The 18,636-nt window shown below is 41.2% G+C and overlaps 1 protein-coding gene across 1 annotated transcript in view; it reads left to right on the forward strand.

Moving 5' to 3' along the window:
* Positions 1–18,636, forward strand: part of srgap3 (SLIT-ROBO Rho GTPase activating protein 3) — a gene marked incomplete at its 3' end in the record, with an annotated part of 151,414 nt that overhangs the window by 31,897 nt on the left and 100,881 nt on the right. The window contains exon 2 of the mRNA XM_080423383.1: positions 11,977–12,172. Within this exon, the coding sequence (XP_080279509.1) occupies positions 11,977–12,172 (196 nt within the window). The remainder of the gene's footprint in view (positions 1–11,976; positions 12,173–18,636) is intronic.

Genomic DNA, 18,636 nt, shown 5'->3' on the forward strand with positions numbered 1-18,636 from the left:
ATAGCAGTAGAACAAATTTGACCCCATGTTTGTGCCGAGATCAGTGGAGCTCCTTCTGGTGTTGTGCCTGTGTGTGTGTGTGTGTGTGTCTTTTACGCTATCGTATTGAAGTAGTCTGACAGGTACATGGGGTATTCCTGTTTCCTTGCGTATCTTGAAGACCAGGCCCATTGCAAGTTGCTGTCCTCTACCCTGAGCCATATCCCACCCTAGCATAATGAGCAGGGATTAGGTGAGCTCTGGGTGTGAGGCCAAGCAGTAACATGACCAGTTTGTTTTGAGAGAGTCTGCAGTTTTGTTTTTAATGCCTTTGTGGTGCTAAAGTATCATGAGGTGCATGCATACTCCAAATGACATTGGATGAGTGCTCCAGCTAGATCAAACTGAACTTCTTTTATCAGCAAAAAGTCTAGTCTCACTGATAAAAAATGCACACACATAATACGATATGTAAAATAGCTACAACGTTTCACCCTTTACGTACTTGTCGTTTTTATTAGCTTAGAAATGATTGCCGTGGATAGACCAGTATATGCATCTAGATTCTAGAAGATTGTATTGTATGTATATGTATATGTATATAGACAAATTGCATTTGTCTGTGGAGCAAAGTGATACCATGCAGTACATAAGAGACACTGTGGTACTGTTTCATCACTTAAGCTTTCCAGAAAGCTCCTGTTCTAAAATACTGCAGTTCCATATAGATACAGGAATAGTACAATCATTGTGTGCATTGATGTTTGCTGCTGCACAGAGATACAAACTATACTGAACATCATTTGGGTGCTGCAGAGGAAATGTTCTAGAGGCGGGTGGCGTGTCGCCTGGTTCTTTTTGAAAATTGATCCCTGCGGAGGGGGTCCCCTCCACCCAGCCCCGTACCCAGGATTGGGGTGCCTTGGGCTGGGTAGAGGGGCGGCATGAGGCCCCTGCCGTGGTTCTTTTTTTAAAATAAAAAATCGCTTTTAAGTGTCCAGGGCCCTCTGGGAGCACAGCCTCTGCCTTCTTGCCTCAAGGGATTTTCCAGCAGGGTGCGTTGAGGGCCGACTGGGGGATCCCCTCCACCCAGCCCCGTACCCAGGATTGGGGTGCCTTGGGCTGGGGAGAGGGGCGGCATGAGGCCCCTGCCCTGGTTCTTTTTGAAAAAGAAAAAATCACGCTAAGTGTCCAGGGCCCTCCGGGAGCACGGCTTCTGCCTTCCTGCCTCAAGGAATTTTCCCGCAGGTGCGTGGAGGGCCGACTGGGGGGTCCCCTCCACCCAGCCCCGTACCCAGGATTGGGGTGCCTTGTCTGGGTAGAGGCAGGCGGCGTGTCGCCTGGTTCTTTTTGAAAATTGATCCCTGCGGAGGGGAGGGAACATGATCTGACGCCATCTCGTCCAACATGATCTGACGCCTCCTCGTCCTCCGGAGGGGGTCCCCTCCACCCAGCCCCGTACCCAGGATCGGGGTGCCTTGGGTTGGGTAGAGGGGCGGCATGAGTCCCCTGCCTTGGTTCTTTTCGAAAAAATAAGTAAACTTGTATATCTGCTATTTTTTGAATTGCCAAAGAAATCTAAAAATGACACAGATGTGTTCCCGGTCTAAATGGGTTAAGCAGTGCTTATTTTAAAAGCCTTTTTTGTTCATACATCGTTTGATTGTTTGACTCTTATATGAGTACATTTTTATACTCTAGATTTACACTAAATTGACATTCAGGATTTTATTTCTCTCTTTTTTTTTAAGGCAGTCTTGTTGTAAATTGTTGTATCTTTTTAATGTATTGATATATGTGAAACAAACAAACAAAACAACAAGCAAAACCTAAAACAAACCGTTGGAGGACGTGCTCCTTCTCAAATTAAATACAATCCATATGTTGCTCACCTCTTTTTTTTTTTTCACGCTGATCTCTCCATCCAGGGGCGGACTGGCCATTTGGCATATATGGGCCAGTGGGCCACTGGGCCACCCAAAAAATAATAATATATATATATATATAATATATATATTTTTGCTCTCGTTTTAGGATTATTACGGTCATTTCTGGGTTGCGCGGCCCAATTATTAGTTACCGTAATGTTTGGGCTGGGATGCTTTTCAGTAAAAGTGGTGGTATTAACCCATTGATACCTGGAACGCATCTGTGTCACTTTAGATGTCTTTGGCTATTCAAAAATAGCAGATATACAAGCTCATAGCGCGGCACCGAGTTTTCAGATTTTTTTCAAAAAACTGTTAGTATTTAGAAAACATTTTTAAGAATCGCCTCAGGTCTTAATGGGTTAAGGACGTGCGTTTTGTATGTGCCTCGACGGAGTGGGGCGGTAGAGTATCTGCTCTCCGCGCGCCGGTTGTGGTGGTGCCGGTCTGGGCCAAAATGCCAGGGCTGAATTTTGGTCCCAGTCCGGCCCTGTCTCCATCATCCATAATATTCTTTGGGTCCTCCAATGATAGGCTACTTTTTAAAGCTTTGAAGGTTTATATTTAGCTGTGGTTTTTAGTTATCATTTGTTTGGTTCCAGTGGGGCGTGGAGGAGGCTGTGATGAGGAGGTTTACCACACTTCAACGTTGAGGGGACCAGGCCCACTCCCCTTCATGCCCCCCCCCCCCAACCCCCCTACAAACAGATGGTTCCTTCCAGCCTCTAATGCACAGTGGTGGAAAGTAACTAAGTACATTTACTTAAGTACTGTACTTAAGTACAATTTTGAGGTATTTGTACTTTACTTGAGTATTTCCAATTTCCAATACTTTTACTTCTACTCCACTACATCTCAGAGGCAAATATTGTACTTTTACTCCACTACAATTATTTGAAAACTTTAGTTACAAGTTACTTTTCAGATATAAACTATGATATAATGAAACATACATTAACCACTTTAGCCCTATTTTATACATAGGCTATTTGAAAATAGCAGATCTACAAGCTCACAACGCGTCGCATCGCGACGCGTTGTGAGCTTGTAGATCGGCTATTTTCAAATATTTAGTACTTTTACTTTTGGTACTTTAAGTTCATTTTGATGCCAATACTTTTGTACTTTTACTCGAGTACATTTTTAATTCTGGACTTTTACTTGTAACAGAGTATTTTTATATTGCAGTATTGGTACTTTTACTTAAGTAAAGAACTGTAGTACTTTTTCCACCACTGCTAATGCATGGATTAAAGACGTTCTCTCAGTCGCCAAGACTGACTGATTTCAGTTCATTTTGGATTCCATAGAAGCCAGCCAGCATATGTCTTCTATCTATGGAAGCATCAAAAGAATACTTAGCATTGCTCCTAAGTGTTTAGTTTATATTTAAAAACACAGAAAATATCACACGGTCTTTTATCTTTTGAACTGTCACTCTGTGTCCAGCACCAGCAACCAACTGGATGCATGGAGAATCAGTGGTGGGCTTCTCGGGGTCCCTGGAACAAAACATTTTGAGATGGGGGTCCGCGGCCAAATACATGGCATTTTGGGTGGTCCTTGACGTGAAAAAGGATGAGAGCCACTGATAGCAACATACGTAATAAAAAATAAAAAAAACTGTTAGGATTTAGAAGACATTTGTAGAATCCCCCAGAAGCAAAGATTTTAGTTAAAAAATTTCCCTTTAAAAAAAAAAAAATTATATTCAAAGATTTTCACAAAAAAATAAGCAAATCTACAAGCTCGTAGCGTGGCACTCATGAGCTTGTAAATCTGCTATTTTTTTAATAGCGAAAGAAATCTAAAATGACACAGATGCGTTCCCGGATTGAATGGGATAAGGGGACAGTATGAGCCTCAGATCATTTCAACAGTGATTATTAGGATTTTGATGGGCAAGACTACAGAGCCAATAAGGTCATCCGTGTGTGTTTATGTCCTCATACTGTATGTAGATGTTACACAAGGACGTACAATCCAACGGAATTAAATAAGTACACTATAAAATCCTCAGTGTTAATCCATTAAGACTGGGAACGCATCTGTGTCATTTAAACATTTCTTTGGCTATTCAAAAATAGCAGATCTACAAGCTCATAGCGCGGCACTTGGTGAGCTTGTTGATCTGCTATTTTTGAAAAATTGTGAAAAATTGTGAAAATCTTTGAATATATATTCTACAAATGTCTTCTAAATCCTAACCGTTTAAAAAAAAAAGGATGTTGCTACTGTATATCAGTGGTGCTCAAACTTATCCATGTCAAGGACCACCCAAAATGATAAGTATTTGACCGCGGACCCCCATCTCAAAATATGTTGTTCCAGGGACCCCCAGAAGCAAAGATTTGAGTTACAAACGTTTCTTTAAAAAAATATATATTCAACGATTTGCACAAAATGTTCAAGATTTTTCAAAAATAGCAGATCTACAAGTTCATAGATCTATGAACTTGTACAGTATATCTGCTGTTTTTGAATAGCTAAAGTATAAAACATGGATAAAGTGGTTACACAGATGCGTTCCCGGTTTGAATGCGTTAATTAACCCTGACCTTTATGGTTCCAGTTTACTGTGTAGGCCAGGGGTCTTCAACAGGGGGTCCGGGACCCCTAGGGGGTCCTCAGAGTTACTACAGGGGTTCATTAACCACTTTAACCCTAGCATCCCTTTTCTGAGGAAAACTTTAGCCAAAAAAAATAGCAGATCTACAAGCTCACAACGCCTCGTGCTGCGAGGCGAGCTTGTAGATCTGCTATTTTTGGCAAAGAGGTATACATACGTGTAGAGGAATAAAAGAACAGACCTAATTAAAAATATATAGTTATATAGAGGGGGTCCCTGCTTCATCTCTCTCTCAGCTAGGGGGTCCCTGGCCTGAAAACGTTGAAGACCCCTGGTGTAGGCAGCATTTTTTTTGTACCCCACCTCCAACCCATGCAGTATTGGAGCAAAAAGGAACATGACACTAAGGCTGGCTGACTGAAGGTCCTCTATGGCAGCGCAGTGGGAACCTCTGACAGAAACCTGATTCTGCTTTGTCTTGTCGTTATTAGCAGGATCCTGCCTCTGCCCAAGAACAAAGGATGCCCTATTTTGTGAACAGAACAGAACATCTGACACTGCTGCTGCTTCAGATCCCGTTTGAAGGAGTTTGCTGTACCACTCATTACCTACAGTAACTAGATACTGTAACAAGTGCGGGAATTCTCTGAATTAATGTGCAGTTAATAAAACATCCAACTGATGCATTTTTATATACATTTTATCCCACGATTTTGTAACTAATTTTTTCACCCAGTGCCAATTGCCTAAGCGCGTAATCCTGTGCGCTACTCTCCCTCTGCCAGCCTGGGGAGAGTCCCGAACTGAGCTCATGCTTCCTTCAACGCATGAGGAGTGAGCAGGCCGCTTCTTATCACCTGACAGGGGGGAGTTTCCCCGGTAGGACGTAGCGCATGGAAGGAACACGTTATTCCAACCAGTTCCAGGCAGTATAGAGACCAGGATTGCAAACTACACACAGAAAGGCCCTTTCACCAACCCCACCTAGGGTATGGGCACCAGTGGTGGAAAGTAACTAAGTACATTTACTTAAGTACTGTACTTAAGTACAATTTTGAGGTATTTGTACTTTACTTGAGTATTTCCAATTTCCAATACTTTTACTTCTACTCCACTACATCTCAGAGGCAAATATTGTACTTTTACTCCACTACAATTATTTGAGAACTTTAGTTACTAGTTACTTTGCAGATATAAATTATGATATTATAAAACATACATTAACCACTTTAGCCCTGTTTTATACCTAGGCTATTTGAAAATAGCAGATCTACAAGCTCGTGCGACGCGTTGTGAGCTTGTAGATCGGCTATTTTCAAATATTTAGTACTTTTACTTTTGGTACTTGAAGTACATTTTGATGCCAACACTTTTGTACTTTTACTCAAGTACATTTTTTATTCTGGACTTTTACTTGTAACAGAGTATTTTTATATTGCAGTATTGGTACTTTTACTTAAGTACAGAATTTGAGTACTTTTTCCACCACTGATGGGCACTGATGTTGATGCACACACTTGGACACGTCATCAGAAGTGTTGTTTCCTGGAGTCACTGGGTGTTTCGGGTCTTGCAACAGACACCCTCCTCCAGGCGACCCGACTGAGGCTGATCAGCTCCCGGCCTGCCTGTGTCCAAAGTGGCACGCTGCTGCCCCCCCACTGTCTCATGGGGCATTGGTTGTCAAAGTAGGGTCCGGGGACCCCCAGGGGTCCGTGGGGGGGGGGTACCAGTTTTTTTTTCCAAAGCGAACATTTGTAACTCTAATCTGTGCTTCGTTTGGGTCCCTGGAACAAAATATTTTGAGATGGGGGTCGGCGGCCCAAATACATATCATTTTGGGGGTGCTTGACATGAAAAAGTTTGAGCACCACTGATATAGAAACATACGTTTTTTTTCAGAATACTGTTGGGATTTTAGAAGACATTTGTAGAATCGGCTTCAGGTCTTAATGGGTTATTAAGGAAAGGCACAATCTGAGCTTGGCCCCCTGAGTTGGGCTCCACTGTCAGGAGGATCCTACATGCAGTGGTGGAAAGTAACTAAGTACATTTACTCAAGTACTGTACTTAAGTACAATTTTGAGGTATTTGTACTTTACTTGAGTATTTCCAATTTCCAATACTTTTACTTCTACTCCACTACATCTCAGAGGCAAATATTGTACTTTTACTCCACTACAATTATTTGAAAACTTTAGTTACTAGTTACTTTTCAGATATAAATTATTACATTATAAAACATACATTAACCACTTTAGCCCTATTTTATACATAGTCTATTTGAAAATAGCCGATCTACAAGCTCACAACGCGTCGCAACGCGACGCGTTGTGAGCTTGTAGATCTGCTATTTTCAAATATTTAGTACTTTTACTTTTGATACTTTAAGTACATTTTGATGCCAATACTTTTGTACTCTTACTCAAGTAAATTTTGAATTCTGGACTTTTACTTGTAACAAAGTATTTCTATATTGCAGTATTGGTACTTTTACTTAAGTAAAGAATTTGAGTACTTTTTCCACCACTGCCTACATGCAAATGGCTCCTGTGGGAAGTGACACTCCGCTATAGGCAGGTGGACTATACTAACTGTATGGCACGACCAGCAGCAATGACACAGGCACATGTTTCCAGACGCAGCTCAGTGTGTAATTTGGCTCAGCCCAAGCCCTTCTTCCCATGGATATATATATACGAGCTCTGACTTCTTCCAGGGGCGAAGCCAGCCACTTGAGTTAAGCAACAGCAGCAGTAGCGACAGTGGTGGAAACTAACTAAGTACATTTACTTAAGTACTGTACTTAAGTACAATTTTGAGGTATTTGTACTTTTCTTGAGTATTTCCAATTTCCAATACTTTTACTTCTACTCCACTACATCTCAGAGGCAAATATTGTACTTTTACTCCACTACAATTATTTGAAAACTTTAGTTACTAGTTACTTTTCAGATATAAATTATTATATTATTAAACATACATTAACCACTTTAAACCTATTATAAACCTAGGCTATTTGAAAATAGCCGATCTACAAGCTCACAACGCGTCGCGCTGCGACGCGTTGTGAGCTTGTAGATCTGCTATTTTCAAATATTTTAGTACTTTTACTTTTGGTACTTTAAGTACATTTTGATGCCGATACTTTTGTACTTTTACTCAAGTAATTTTTGAATTCCGGACCTTTAATTGTAACAGAGTACTTCTACATTGCAGTATTGATACTTTTACTTAAGTAAAACATTTGAGTACTTTTTCCACCACTGAGTAGCGACAATGTTGTGCAGTCAGGGGGAGAGCCTTTTCTCCCCCCCCGCTCCTCTGTGATGTTGTGCCTGCCTGCCTGCCTGCCTGCATGGCCCCCCCCCCCCGGCCCTCAAGTTGCATGCTACAATCTGTGGTTAACCATTGTCCCAGCCCTTTCCCAGCCCTTTATCCTAGGGGCCTCTCTCTCTCTCTCTCTCTCTCTCTCCCCCTCCCAGGCAGCCATGCTACGCTGGGGGAGGCTTATAGATTTTTTTTTGCGAGAGCCCTTATATGCAGCCAGAGGTCTCCTCCTCCTCCTCCTCAGCAGCACTAGAGACCAACCAGGGAGAGACGTCGCTTCACACTTTACGACCCACAGCTTTTTAACCCCCCCCCCTCATCACCCCCCCCACCCTTTCTCTTCTCCATAATTTTTTCCCTCAAAATAGTTTTCCCAATTTTTTTGTTTTGTTTTGTTTAACCCTTTAAAGGGTCTACACCATGAAAATCACTTTTTTCTTGGTTTTTTGTATTTTTTGGGGTCCCCAGTGTCTCTTGTACCCAAAAAAATGTTTTTGTTTTAAATTCAGTCATTCCTTCTCATTTCATGGATTTCCAGAATGGGCGTGTCTGAACAGGCGATCTCAGAATGACAATGTTTATGATGTCATAAACATTTTTGATGGCAAACCCAATGTTAAATGAAAAGTGCCCGAATCGCTCCGAAACTTTTTCTACCCCCCCTAAGTGGGGGTCTACGAACAAATACTTCGGGCTCGGATTTTGGCTCCGCCCCCCGGAAGTGGGTGAAACAGGCACCTCAAACACTTGGTGGAATTGTTCAAAAATGTTCAAAGTGTTTTTTTTCCGATTTTGTATTTTTCTTAGATGCTTCTTTTTATGCAGAATTTTTCCATTTTTTTTTTTTTTTATATCATTTTTTTATTAACAGAACTTTTTATTAACAGAATTGCTCAGTAGCCCCCCCCTGCCCAAGAGGACGTTTTGGTATTGCAGCTGAAAGTGCTGTATAAGCCAGAGACAATTGACTTGGGATGAGTATATCTGAGTGATGATTTAGGCTCAAACCTTTTGAAAAAGGTTTGAGGGACATGCACCATATGATATTAAATATCAAATATTTTTTTTAAATTCATGGTGTAGATCCTTTAAGGCCTGAGGTTCCGATTCAACAAAATGTCTTCTAAATCCTAACAGGTTTTTGATGTTGCTGCATCAGTGGTTTTTAACTTTTTCATGTCAAGGACCACCCAAAATGATATGTATTTGGCCGTGGACCCCGATCTCAAAATATTTTGTTCCAGGGACATCCCCCAGAAGCAAAGATTTGAGTTACAAATGTTCGCTTTAAAAATATATATTTCAAGGATTGGCAAAAATGAAAAATAGCAGATCTACAAGCTCGTAGCGTGGCACTCGGTGCTGCGCTACGAGCTTGTATATATCTGCTATTTTTGAATAGCCCAAAGAAATCTTAAAATGACAATGAGATGCGTTCCCGGTCTTAATGAGTTAACGAAGAAAGAGAAAAAAAAAGACCCTGGAAAAATGTGACACCAGTCTGCATGAATGACTGCGAGGAAGAGAAAAAAAAGAAAGAAAGAAAAAAAAAACTGAAAAAAACGCACTCTTTGACAAAAGGGAACTCTGAACCAACAGCTGCAGCAGAGCGCTTGACAGATGAGTTTGGAAAAATAGGTCACGCGCGCCAGAAGTGTGTCCTCGCCTCTTAGAAAACCATGAGCGAACTGAGAGAATTATTCCCTCAGTGTTCCCGGCTTCCTTGCACGGAGGAGCCCTCATTCGATGTGGTTTATTTAACCCATTAAGACCGGGAAAGAATCTGTGTCATTTTTAGATGTATTTGGCTATTCAAAAAATAGCAGATCTACAAGCTGCTATTTTAGAAAAATCTTGAAAATGTGTGCAAATCTTTTAATATATATATTTTTTAAGTGTCATTTTTTAACTCAAATCTTTGCTTCCGGGGATTCTACAAATGTCTTCTAAATCCTAACAGTTTTTTGAAAAAACTTGTGTCGCTATAATATCAGTGGTTCTTTTTTCATGTCAAGGACCCCCAAAATGACATGTATTTGGCCGCGGACCCCCATCTCAAAATGTGTTGTTCCAGGGACCCCCCAGAAGCAAAGATTTGAGTTAAAAAATGTCAAAGTGTAAAAAAAAATTCTAAGATTTGACACATTTTCACGATTTTTCAAAAATAGCAGATCTACAAGCTCGTAGCGCGGCACTCGGTGCCGCGCTATGAGCTTGTAGATCGATGTTTTTTAATAGCCCAAAGATGTAAAAGAATTACACAGATGCGTTCCCGGTCTCAATGGGTTAAAGTGTCTGAACCTCTCTCTCTCTGCGGTTCCCTCTGCAATCTGTGTGAGCAGGAGGAGGAATGCTTCGTGAATTTACATCTGCAAGCTACAAATGATTGTTTGTCTTTTTGAACAGCTAGCACCAACCAAAACAACTCTGGGATGTGTTCTGAAAACCCCCAAAAAAAGCGCTGGCGACGGAGCTATGAGCTGCTACCAACTGCAGAGGTTCAAAGCGCTTGTATTGGCACTTTCAAAATGAACTCTTTAACCCTTTAAGACCTGGAACTGTGTCATTTTTTGATTTGAGCTAAAAAGCATTATTTTACACTTTGGCTATTCAAAAATAGCAGATCTACAAGCTCATAGCGCGGCACCGAGTGCCGCGCTATGAGCTTGTAGATCAGATATATATCTAGCTTGTAGATCTAGATATATTTTTAAAGCGAACATTTTTAACTCAAATCTTTGCTTCTGGGGGGTCCCTGGAACAAGATATTTTGATGGGGGTCCGCGGCCAAATACACATAATTTTGGGGTCCATGACATGAAAAAGATTGAACACCACTGATATAGAAACATACGTTTTTCAGAATACTGTTGAGATTTAGGAGACATTTAGAATTGGCTTCAGGTCTCAATGGGTTAATATAGCCTCAACAATGAAATGTGCTGCACAATTAATGCACATTCGTTGTTTTATCAAATGAATACAGGCTTCTCATGGCATCCAATATCAACTGTTTAATTATTCGTATCCTGTGTTCTTTGAAAAAAAAAGCAATCAAGGCATATTTTTTTAAAGATTTATTTTTGGGCTTTTATGCCTTTATTATTGATAGGACAGTAGGCTGACAGGAAATGGGGGAGCGAGATGGGGAGTGACACGCAGCGAAGGCCGTCGGGATCGGCCTAGGTGCCCGAACCGCTATGCCAGTGGTCCGGGCCAAAGAAATAACATTTTAGAGTGGCATTACAAATTTAAACTGGGTTTGTGGTTACCTCATTAATTAAAAAAAAAAGAAAATAAGCATAACAACTCTCAGTAGACTGAGGTTGGTTGCAAGGGAAATCTATGGAAAGATAATTCACAACTTTTTGTTACATCGTTATTATGTTTGTATATATTGCAATAATGTGTACACTGATATAGCACTGAAACGTTTGCTAATTGTATTCACCCTATGAGCACAGAGCACTTTATGAGCATATCAAAATAAAATAAATATCATTTTCTTAACCCATTAATACCTGGAACTGTGTCATTTTTTTATTTGAGCTAAAAAGCATAATTTTACACTTTAGGCTATTCAAAAATAGCAGATATACAAGCTCATAGCGCGGCACCGAGTGCCGCGCTACGAGCTTGTAGATCTGCTATTTTTGAAAAATCGTGAAAATGTGTGCAAATCTTTGAATATATATATATTTTTAAGCGAACATTTTTAACTCAAATCTTTGCTTCTGGGGGGTCCCTGGAACAAAATATTTTGATGGGGGTCCTCGGCCAAATACATATAATTTTGGGGGTCCTTGACATGAAAAAGATTGAGCACCACTGATATAGAAACATACGTTTTTCAGAAAACTGTTGCGATTTAGGAGACATGTAGAATCGGCTTCAGGTCTCAATGGGTTAATATTTTATGCAGCAAGCGAGTCTTTTTCTGCCTGTTTTCCTTTATGTTTTTGAGACCACCGCACATGCAGTCAACCCTGAAGAAAGGACAAAGAAGGGCGCAACAGTTTTCCCTGTTCAGTAATGTGTAGTTGTCATAAAATCTCATGGCACACACCTGGACCTGTCTCATGACGGCACGCCGTTTGGGAACAAACCACTGGCGTATTCACACACAGTTGACTCATGATAGTGTGTTGCTTTGTGCTTGTGATTTGACAGAGATCCGTAATCAGCTGGTGGAGCAGTTCAAGTGTCTGGAGCAGCAGTCCGACTCTCGCATCCAGCTGCTGCAGGACCTGCAGGAGTTCTTCCGACGCAAGGCGGAGATCCAGCTGGAGTACTCGCGCAGCCTGGAGAAACTGGCCGAGAGGTTCTCCTCCAAGATACGCAGCTCCAGGGAACACCACCAGTTCAGGTGAGTTCGAATGCCCTCCCTGCAGATGTGTCATCATGAGCTTGTGTGTGTGTGTTTTTGTCACTTTTGACAAAATATCAGAAAATCAGTAATCGGTGGGAAAGGACTCTCCGAAATCCGGATCGTCAATCGGACCCAGTGGTGGAAAGTAACTAAGTACATTTACTTAAGTACTGTACTTAAGTACATTTTTTAGGTATTTGTACTTTACTTGAGTATTTCCAATTTCCAATACTTTTACTTCTACTCCACTACATTTCAGAGGCAAATATTGTACTTTTACTCCACTACAATTATTTGAAAACTTTAGTTACTAGTTACTTTTCGGATAAAAATGTGGACATTATAAAACATACATTAACCACTTTAACCCTATTTTATACCTAGGCTATTTGAAAATAGCCGATCTACAAGCTCACAACGCGTCGCATCGCGACGCGTTGTGAGCTTGTAGATCTGCTATTTTCAAATATTTAGTACTTTTACTTTTGGTACTTTAAGTACATTTTGATGCCAGTACTTCTGTACTTTTACTCAAGTAATTTTTTAATTCTGGACTTTTACTTGTAACAGAGTATTTTTATATTGCAGTATTGGTACTTTTACTTAAGTAAAGAATTTGAGTACTTTTTCCACCACTGATCGGACCCCAAAACAAATATCTGGCATTGGTCAGGCTCGAGTATACAAAGCACCAGGACAACGGAATGGTTAAAATGTACACACTTTAGCATGAGTCAGTGCTGTGGGGATCTGTCTTATTGTCTGTATTATTTGTTGTTATTTAGTGTTGATTGTAATGATGTGTTACTGTATGCGTTGTTGTTTTGTATTAACTGTTCTGTGTTTTTTGTGGGGACTGCGGATGAAAATTAGCATCACTGCTACATCTGGTGTATTTACGCTACATCATTATGTACCGTTGTTCATTAATATGCTCCTCTGTCCCGTCGGAATAAACTAATAAAGTGAAATGTCCTGTCTGGATAAAATCTACTGTACTGTACTGTACTGTACTGTACTGTACTGTACTGTACTGTACTGTACTGTACTGTACTGTACTGTACTGTACTGCACCAGCCCTCAGTCACAGCCTGCAGGTAGTTAACAGGCCAAACCTGCAGGAACTATTACACCACCTAATGTTCTAATTCCCCCTTTTAAAACTGTAGTATTTTCATCCCATTGTGTAGTGTTGTTCTAAGTCGAAGCAGAGCCCCTGGATGCAGCCATCAGGTTATGGACCTCTCTCTCTCTGCCTTGATCCACTCTGATCACTAGCTAGATCCACTCCCATGAAGGGTTTGCCAGGCATAGATTTACAGCCTACTATATGCCTGCTGGACCCAACAACCCCACTGCCTGCTGCTAATCACTATGCCTTGTATTACAGTGCAGGCCCTATGCGGCAAAATGCTCCTCCATTATGTTTACGTACGCTGTGTGAAGTATGTGCTCTCAAACATCTGTAGGACATTTTAAAGGTTGGCCTGGTAATAATGAGAACGCACAGCTGAGTAGTCAGCAGCACCTGAGATGAGGTGTGTGTGTGTGTGTGTGTGTGTGTGTGTGTGTGTGTGTGTGTGTGTGTGTGTGTGTGTGTGTGTGTGTGTGTGTGTGTGTGTGTGTGTGTGTGTGTGTGTGTGTGTGTGTGTGTGTGTGTGTGTGTGTGTGTGTGTGTGTGTGTGTGTGTGTGCGTGCGTGCGTGCGTGCGTGCGTGCGTGCGTGCGTGCGTGCGTGCGTGCGTGCGTGCGTGTGTGTGTGTATGTTGTTTATGTTGTGTGTGTGTGTGTATGTTGTGTGTGTGTGTGTGTGTGTGTGTGTGTCCCACATTTTGGACATAAAAAATCAGTTGGGGACACATATCTATTATCTAATGTGGTGCCCCAAATGATATTCTACAGCAGTTTATTTAAGGTTGTGTCAGGTGGGTTACTGATGAGAGCAGCAAAAAACACACGCACCCGCACCCACACGCACACGCACACACACACACACACATACACATACACATACACATACACATACACATACACATACACATACACATACACATACACATACACATACACACATACACACACACACACACACACACTCCAATCACAGACTGCTGCCAGATTTTTTGTGTCCTTTGTCAATCCCGATTTTGGAGTGTCCTAGCCCACTCACTGATTACTGATGTTTTGACCGATGTTTTGTAAAAACAAAGTGCTCAATCAATTGTAAATTGAGTCAATTGTTCGACTTTTTACAGGGGCCAGTTTTGAATTGCAGCCACCTGTAAGTACTCTTTTAGAGCGGTTTTGAAGGAGAGTAGGGATTTACACTTCTTTACGACTGTTGGTGGGGTGTTCCACATTTTAATGGCATAGCAGGAGAACGAATGTGATTAGTGGAGCTCCCTCTGGTGTTGTGATTGTGGACGTCATTGACGTTTTTGAAGTAGTTTGGCAGGTACATGGGTGTCTTTGTGGGGTAGTGTATCTTATAGACCAGGCCCGTTGCAAGTTGCTGTACTCTGTCCTCTACCCTGAGCCATCCCACCCTAACAAAGTGAGCAGGCGTTAAATGAGTTGTAGATGTAAGGCCAAGCAGTATCCTGACCAGTTTGTTTTGGGATGTCTGGAGCCTTGTTTTTAAGGCCTTTGTGGTGTTATGGTACCATGAGGTGCATGTGTAGTCGATGAGTGCTCCTGTTAAGAGTCCTCAATATATTCTTACTGACCAGATAGGAGATCCTGTACGAAAATCTTGTTCTTTGGTTGTCTTTTTTGATTACTTTAGTTGTCATTTTATCACTGGAAAGATTTGCCTCTAAAATGGAACTCGGGTACCTAGGTAATTTCCCCTTTTCTTGTGATAACACTGTCACATATTGGTACACATATTGGTCCGGCTGTGTCTGTGTTTGCTGTCCTATGTATTGTAATCTTTTGGATTTGGGGATTTGTAGTGAGCTTAAAGTGATAATTGTGTGTGTGTGTGTGTGTGTGTGTGTGTGTGTGTGTGTGTGTGTGTGTGTGTGTGTGTGCGCGTCGTCCACTATGCTGAGGTCTAGTATCGGAGTTGGACGGGGGGGATTGGACAGGGTAATTTAGAGCAGCTGTTTTAACCCGTTAAAACCGGGAACGCATCTGTTTAACCACTTTAACTATTGTCTATTCAAAAATAGCAGATCTACAAGCTCATAGCGTGGCACGAGTGAGCTTGTAGATCTGCTATTTTTGAAGCATTGTGAGAATTTGTGCAAATCTTTGAATATATATATTTTTTTTTAAAGCAAACATTTTTAACTCAAATCTTTGCTTTTGGGGGGGGGGGGGGGGGGGGTCCCTGGAACAAAATATTTTGAGATGGGGGTCCGCGGACAAATACATATCATTTTCGGTGGTCCTTGACATGAAAAAGTTTGAGAACCACTGATATTATAGCAACATAAGTTTTTCAAAAAACTGTTAGGATTTAGAAGAAATTAGTAGAATCCCCCAGAAGCAAAGATTTGAGTTACAAATGTTCTCTTAAAAATATATATATAATCAAAGATTTGCACACATTTTCACGATTTTTCAAAAACAAAAGACTTTTGGGCTATTCAAAAATAGCAGATCTACAAGCTCATAGCGCGGCACCGAGTGCCGCGCTATGAGCTTGTATATCTGCTATTTTTGAATATCCCAAAAGTATAAAATAATGGTTAAAGTGGTTTCAAATCTAAAATGACAGATGCTTTCCCGTATTGATTGGATTAAAGGAGACGGGCTAAAAAGCTACAGCCTGGTCCCCGAGGCCTTGTCCCCAAGCAGACGGTCCTCTCCTGCAGGCTGTGGCTGAGGGCCTGTGTGTGTGTGTGTGTGTGTGTGTGTGTGTGTGTGTGTGTGTGTGTGTGTGTGTGTGTGTGTGTGTGTGTGTGTGTGTGTGTGTGTGTGTGTGTGTGTGTGTGTGTGTGTGTGTGTGTGTGTGTGTGTGTGTGTGTGTGTGTGTGTGTGCAGTAGGGCATTAACGAATAGTGATTTATGGTATTCGAATTATTCGACCCAAAAGTATTCGAATAGTCGATTATTCGGTTTGATTATAAAAAATAAAAAAATTTAAAAAAAATTAAAAAGTTTTTTTTTTTTTTCAATTACATTGATGACTCGACTCAAGGAATGCGAGTTGACGTCACACCAGAGCTCACAGCTGCGTGTCTGCTCTAGAAAAGCCACTAAAAAGAAGAAAATATAAAAAAAATAAAAAAAAAATGCCTTTTTTTTTCTTTTTTTTTTTTTCGAATAGTCGAATAGTGGTTTGATAGTCGAATAGTCGGTTTGATATTCGAATATTCGAATATTCGACTATTCTGTGAATGCCCTAGTGTGCAGTGCCAGTGTACATACAGTAGATCTTATCCAGACATACAGTACTGTAGGAGCAGTCCCACAGCATTGAGTCATGCTATAAAGCGTGTTAAAGCACATTTTAAACCATTGCGCCTGTTGTTGTGGTCTCCACTGTGTGTACAGCAAAGAAGTCATGTCCCTCACTGCAGGTCTTTGGATGTGCCCCCAGCACACACACAGTCACACACACACACACACACACACACACACACACACACACACACACACACACACACACACACACACACGTGCATGCACGCACACACCAGGTCTGATGGCTAACAAAAAACGACTTATGACACTTTGATTGCCCACACTTCTTTATGACTGTGGTAGTGGTTCTCAACCTGTGGGTTGGGACCCCCAGGAGGGTCCCCACATGATTTATTTTCGGGGGGGGGGGGGGGGTCCCCAGATAACAGTAAAGTGACAATATTTAAGGACTTTTAAGACCTTTTTAATACCTAAAAAAAAAGGTAAGAAAGAAAAGAAAAATACCTTTTTATTCCGTCAAAAGTAATCAACAAACTACTATAAAAACTGGTCAAACATTGGCCAAATTGTCAAATAATATAAGGGGGAAACATTTTGAAAATAGCCGATCTACAAGCTCACAACGCCTTGTGGCTATTTCACAATATTTATCTGTGGAAGCGAGTCAAGCTAAATGTAATGCCTCAACTCCCACAATTCCAAGTGCTTGTCAGGGTGGGGGGTCCCCAGTTCAAATGTGATTATTTTGGGGGGGTCACGGCCTGAAAAGGCCTGCTTTATGAGGGCTCATGTTACTGGCTTCCTCTGGTCTCCATCAACTCAACTAAATAGAAGATGGATTAAAAATGTCCCACCAATTATGTTTGACTGTAGTCTCGTTAAAGAGCCAAACATACAGCTGCACTCTGTATAATTTTTCTGCAAAATTATTGATCCCCTGGTCCCCTGGCTTTTAGCTTTCTGTTTCTTTTGACTTAAACAAACCAGAGACAGCATGATCGACTCCTCCAATTGACAATATCATGGATTACACTTCTCAGTCGTCACGATTGATTCCGGTCATTTGGATTCATTCCAGCGTGTCTTTCTCTTGGCTCGTACCATTAGCACTGCTGCTCTGCACCATTCGGCTGATAAAGTGTTGCCTTGCACTAAACTAATGGTAATAATATATATTTTATTTTAAGATTGAACAGTATTTGAATTGGTCAAACTAGCAATAGAATACATGCTTCTAATCTGCACATCAAAAAGTCATCTACCATTAGCCCCGCCCATAGTAATATGGGACATAAACGTGGGACAGCTGTGCTTTGTAGTAATGATTTCATATCAGGGAATTGCTGCTCGTCACTAAACAATGGCTTAGATTCAGCTCAGCTGCATATTATATATATAGCAGTGGTTTTCAACAGAGCAGAACAAGTAAAACAAAGTCAACCGGCCAGGGATATCTCACTACATTTTGCTGGGTCTTACAGTAACATAATAAGCCCTTATAGCCTATTGTCTTGACTTAGCCCACACTAGTGCTAATACAGCTTTTATTAGCTAAGCTGAAAAACCCCAGTGTAATTCATGGCTACTGTAGTGTGGCTGTGAATTTTACAGACAAGTGGTCTGTAAATTCCCAGTAGTTTTTCTGTCCAGTACAGTACACACACACACACACACACACACACACACACACACACACACACACACACACACACACACACACACACACACACACACACACACACACACACACACACACACACACACACACACACACACACACACACACACACACACACACACACACACACACACACACTATTTGGCAGCTTTAGTGCCTGCCTGCCCTCCTTTTAGGCTAATTAAGATGAGGGGAAATATCTCAGGACTATCCCCACTAGTACACAGTCTTGGAATATGCCAGTGGTGGGAAAAAGCACTCACATTTATTTACTTAAGTAAAAGTATCAATACTGCAATGTAGAAATACTCTGTTACAAGTAAGTCTGGAATTCAAAATGTTACTTGAGTAAAAGTACAAAAGTATTGGCATCAAAATATACTTAAAAGTATCAAAAGTAAAAGTACATT

The sequence above is a fragment of the Gymnoscopelus braueri genome (genome assembly GCF_963280865.1).
Source record: "Gymnoscopelus braueri genome assembly, chromosome: 3".
In the NCBI taxonomy this organism is placed as follows: Eukaryota; Metazoa; Chordata; class Actinopteri; order Myctophiformes; family Myctophidae; genus Gymnoscopelus; species Gymnoscopelus braueri.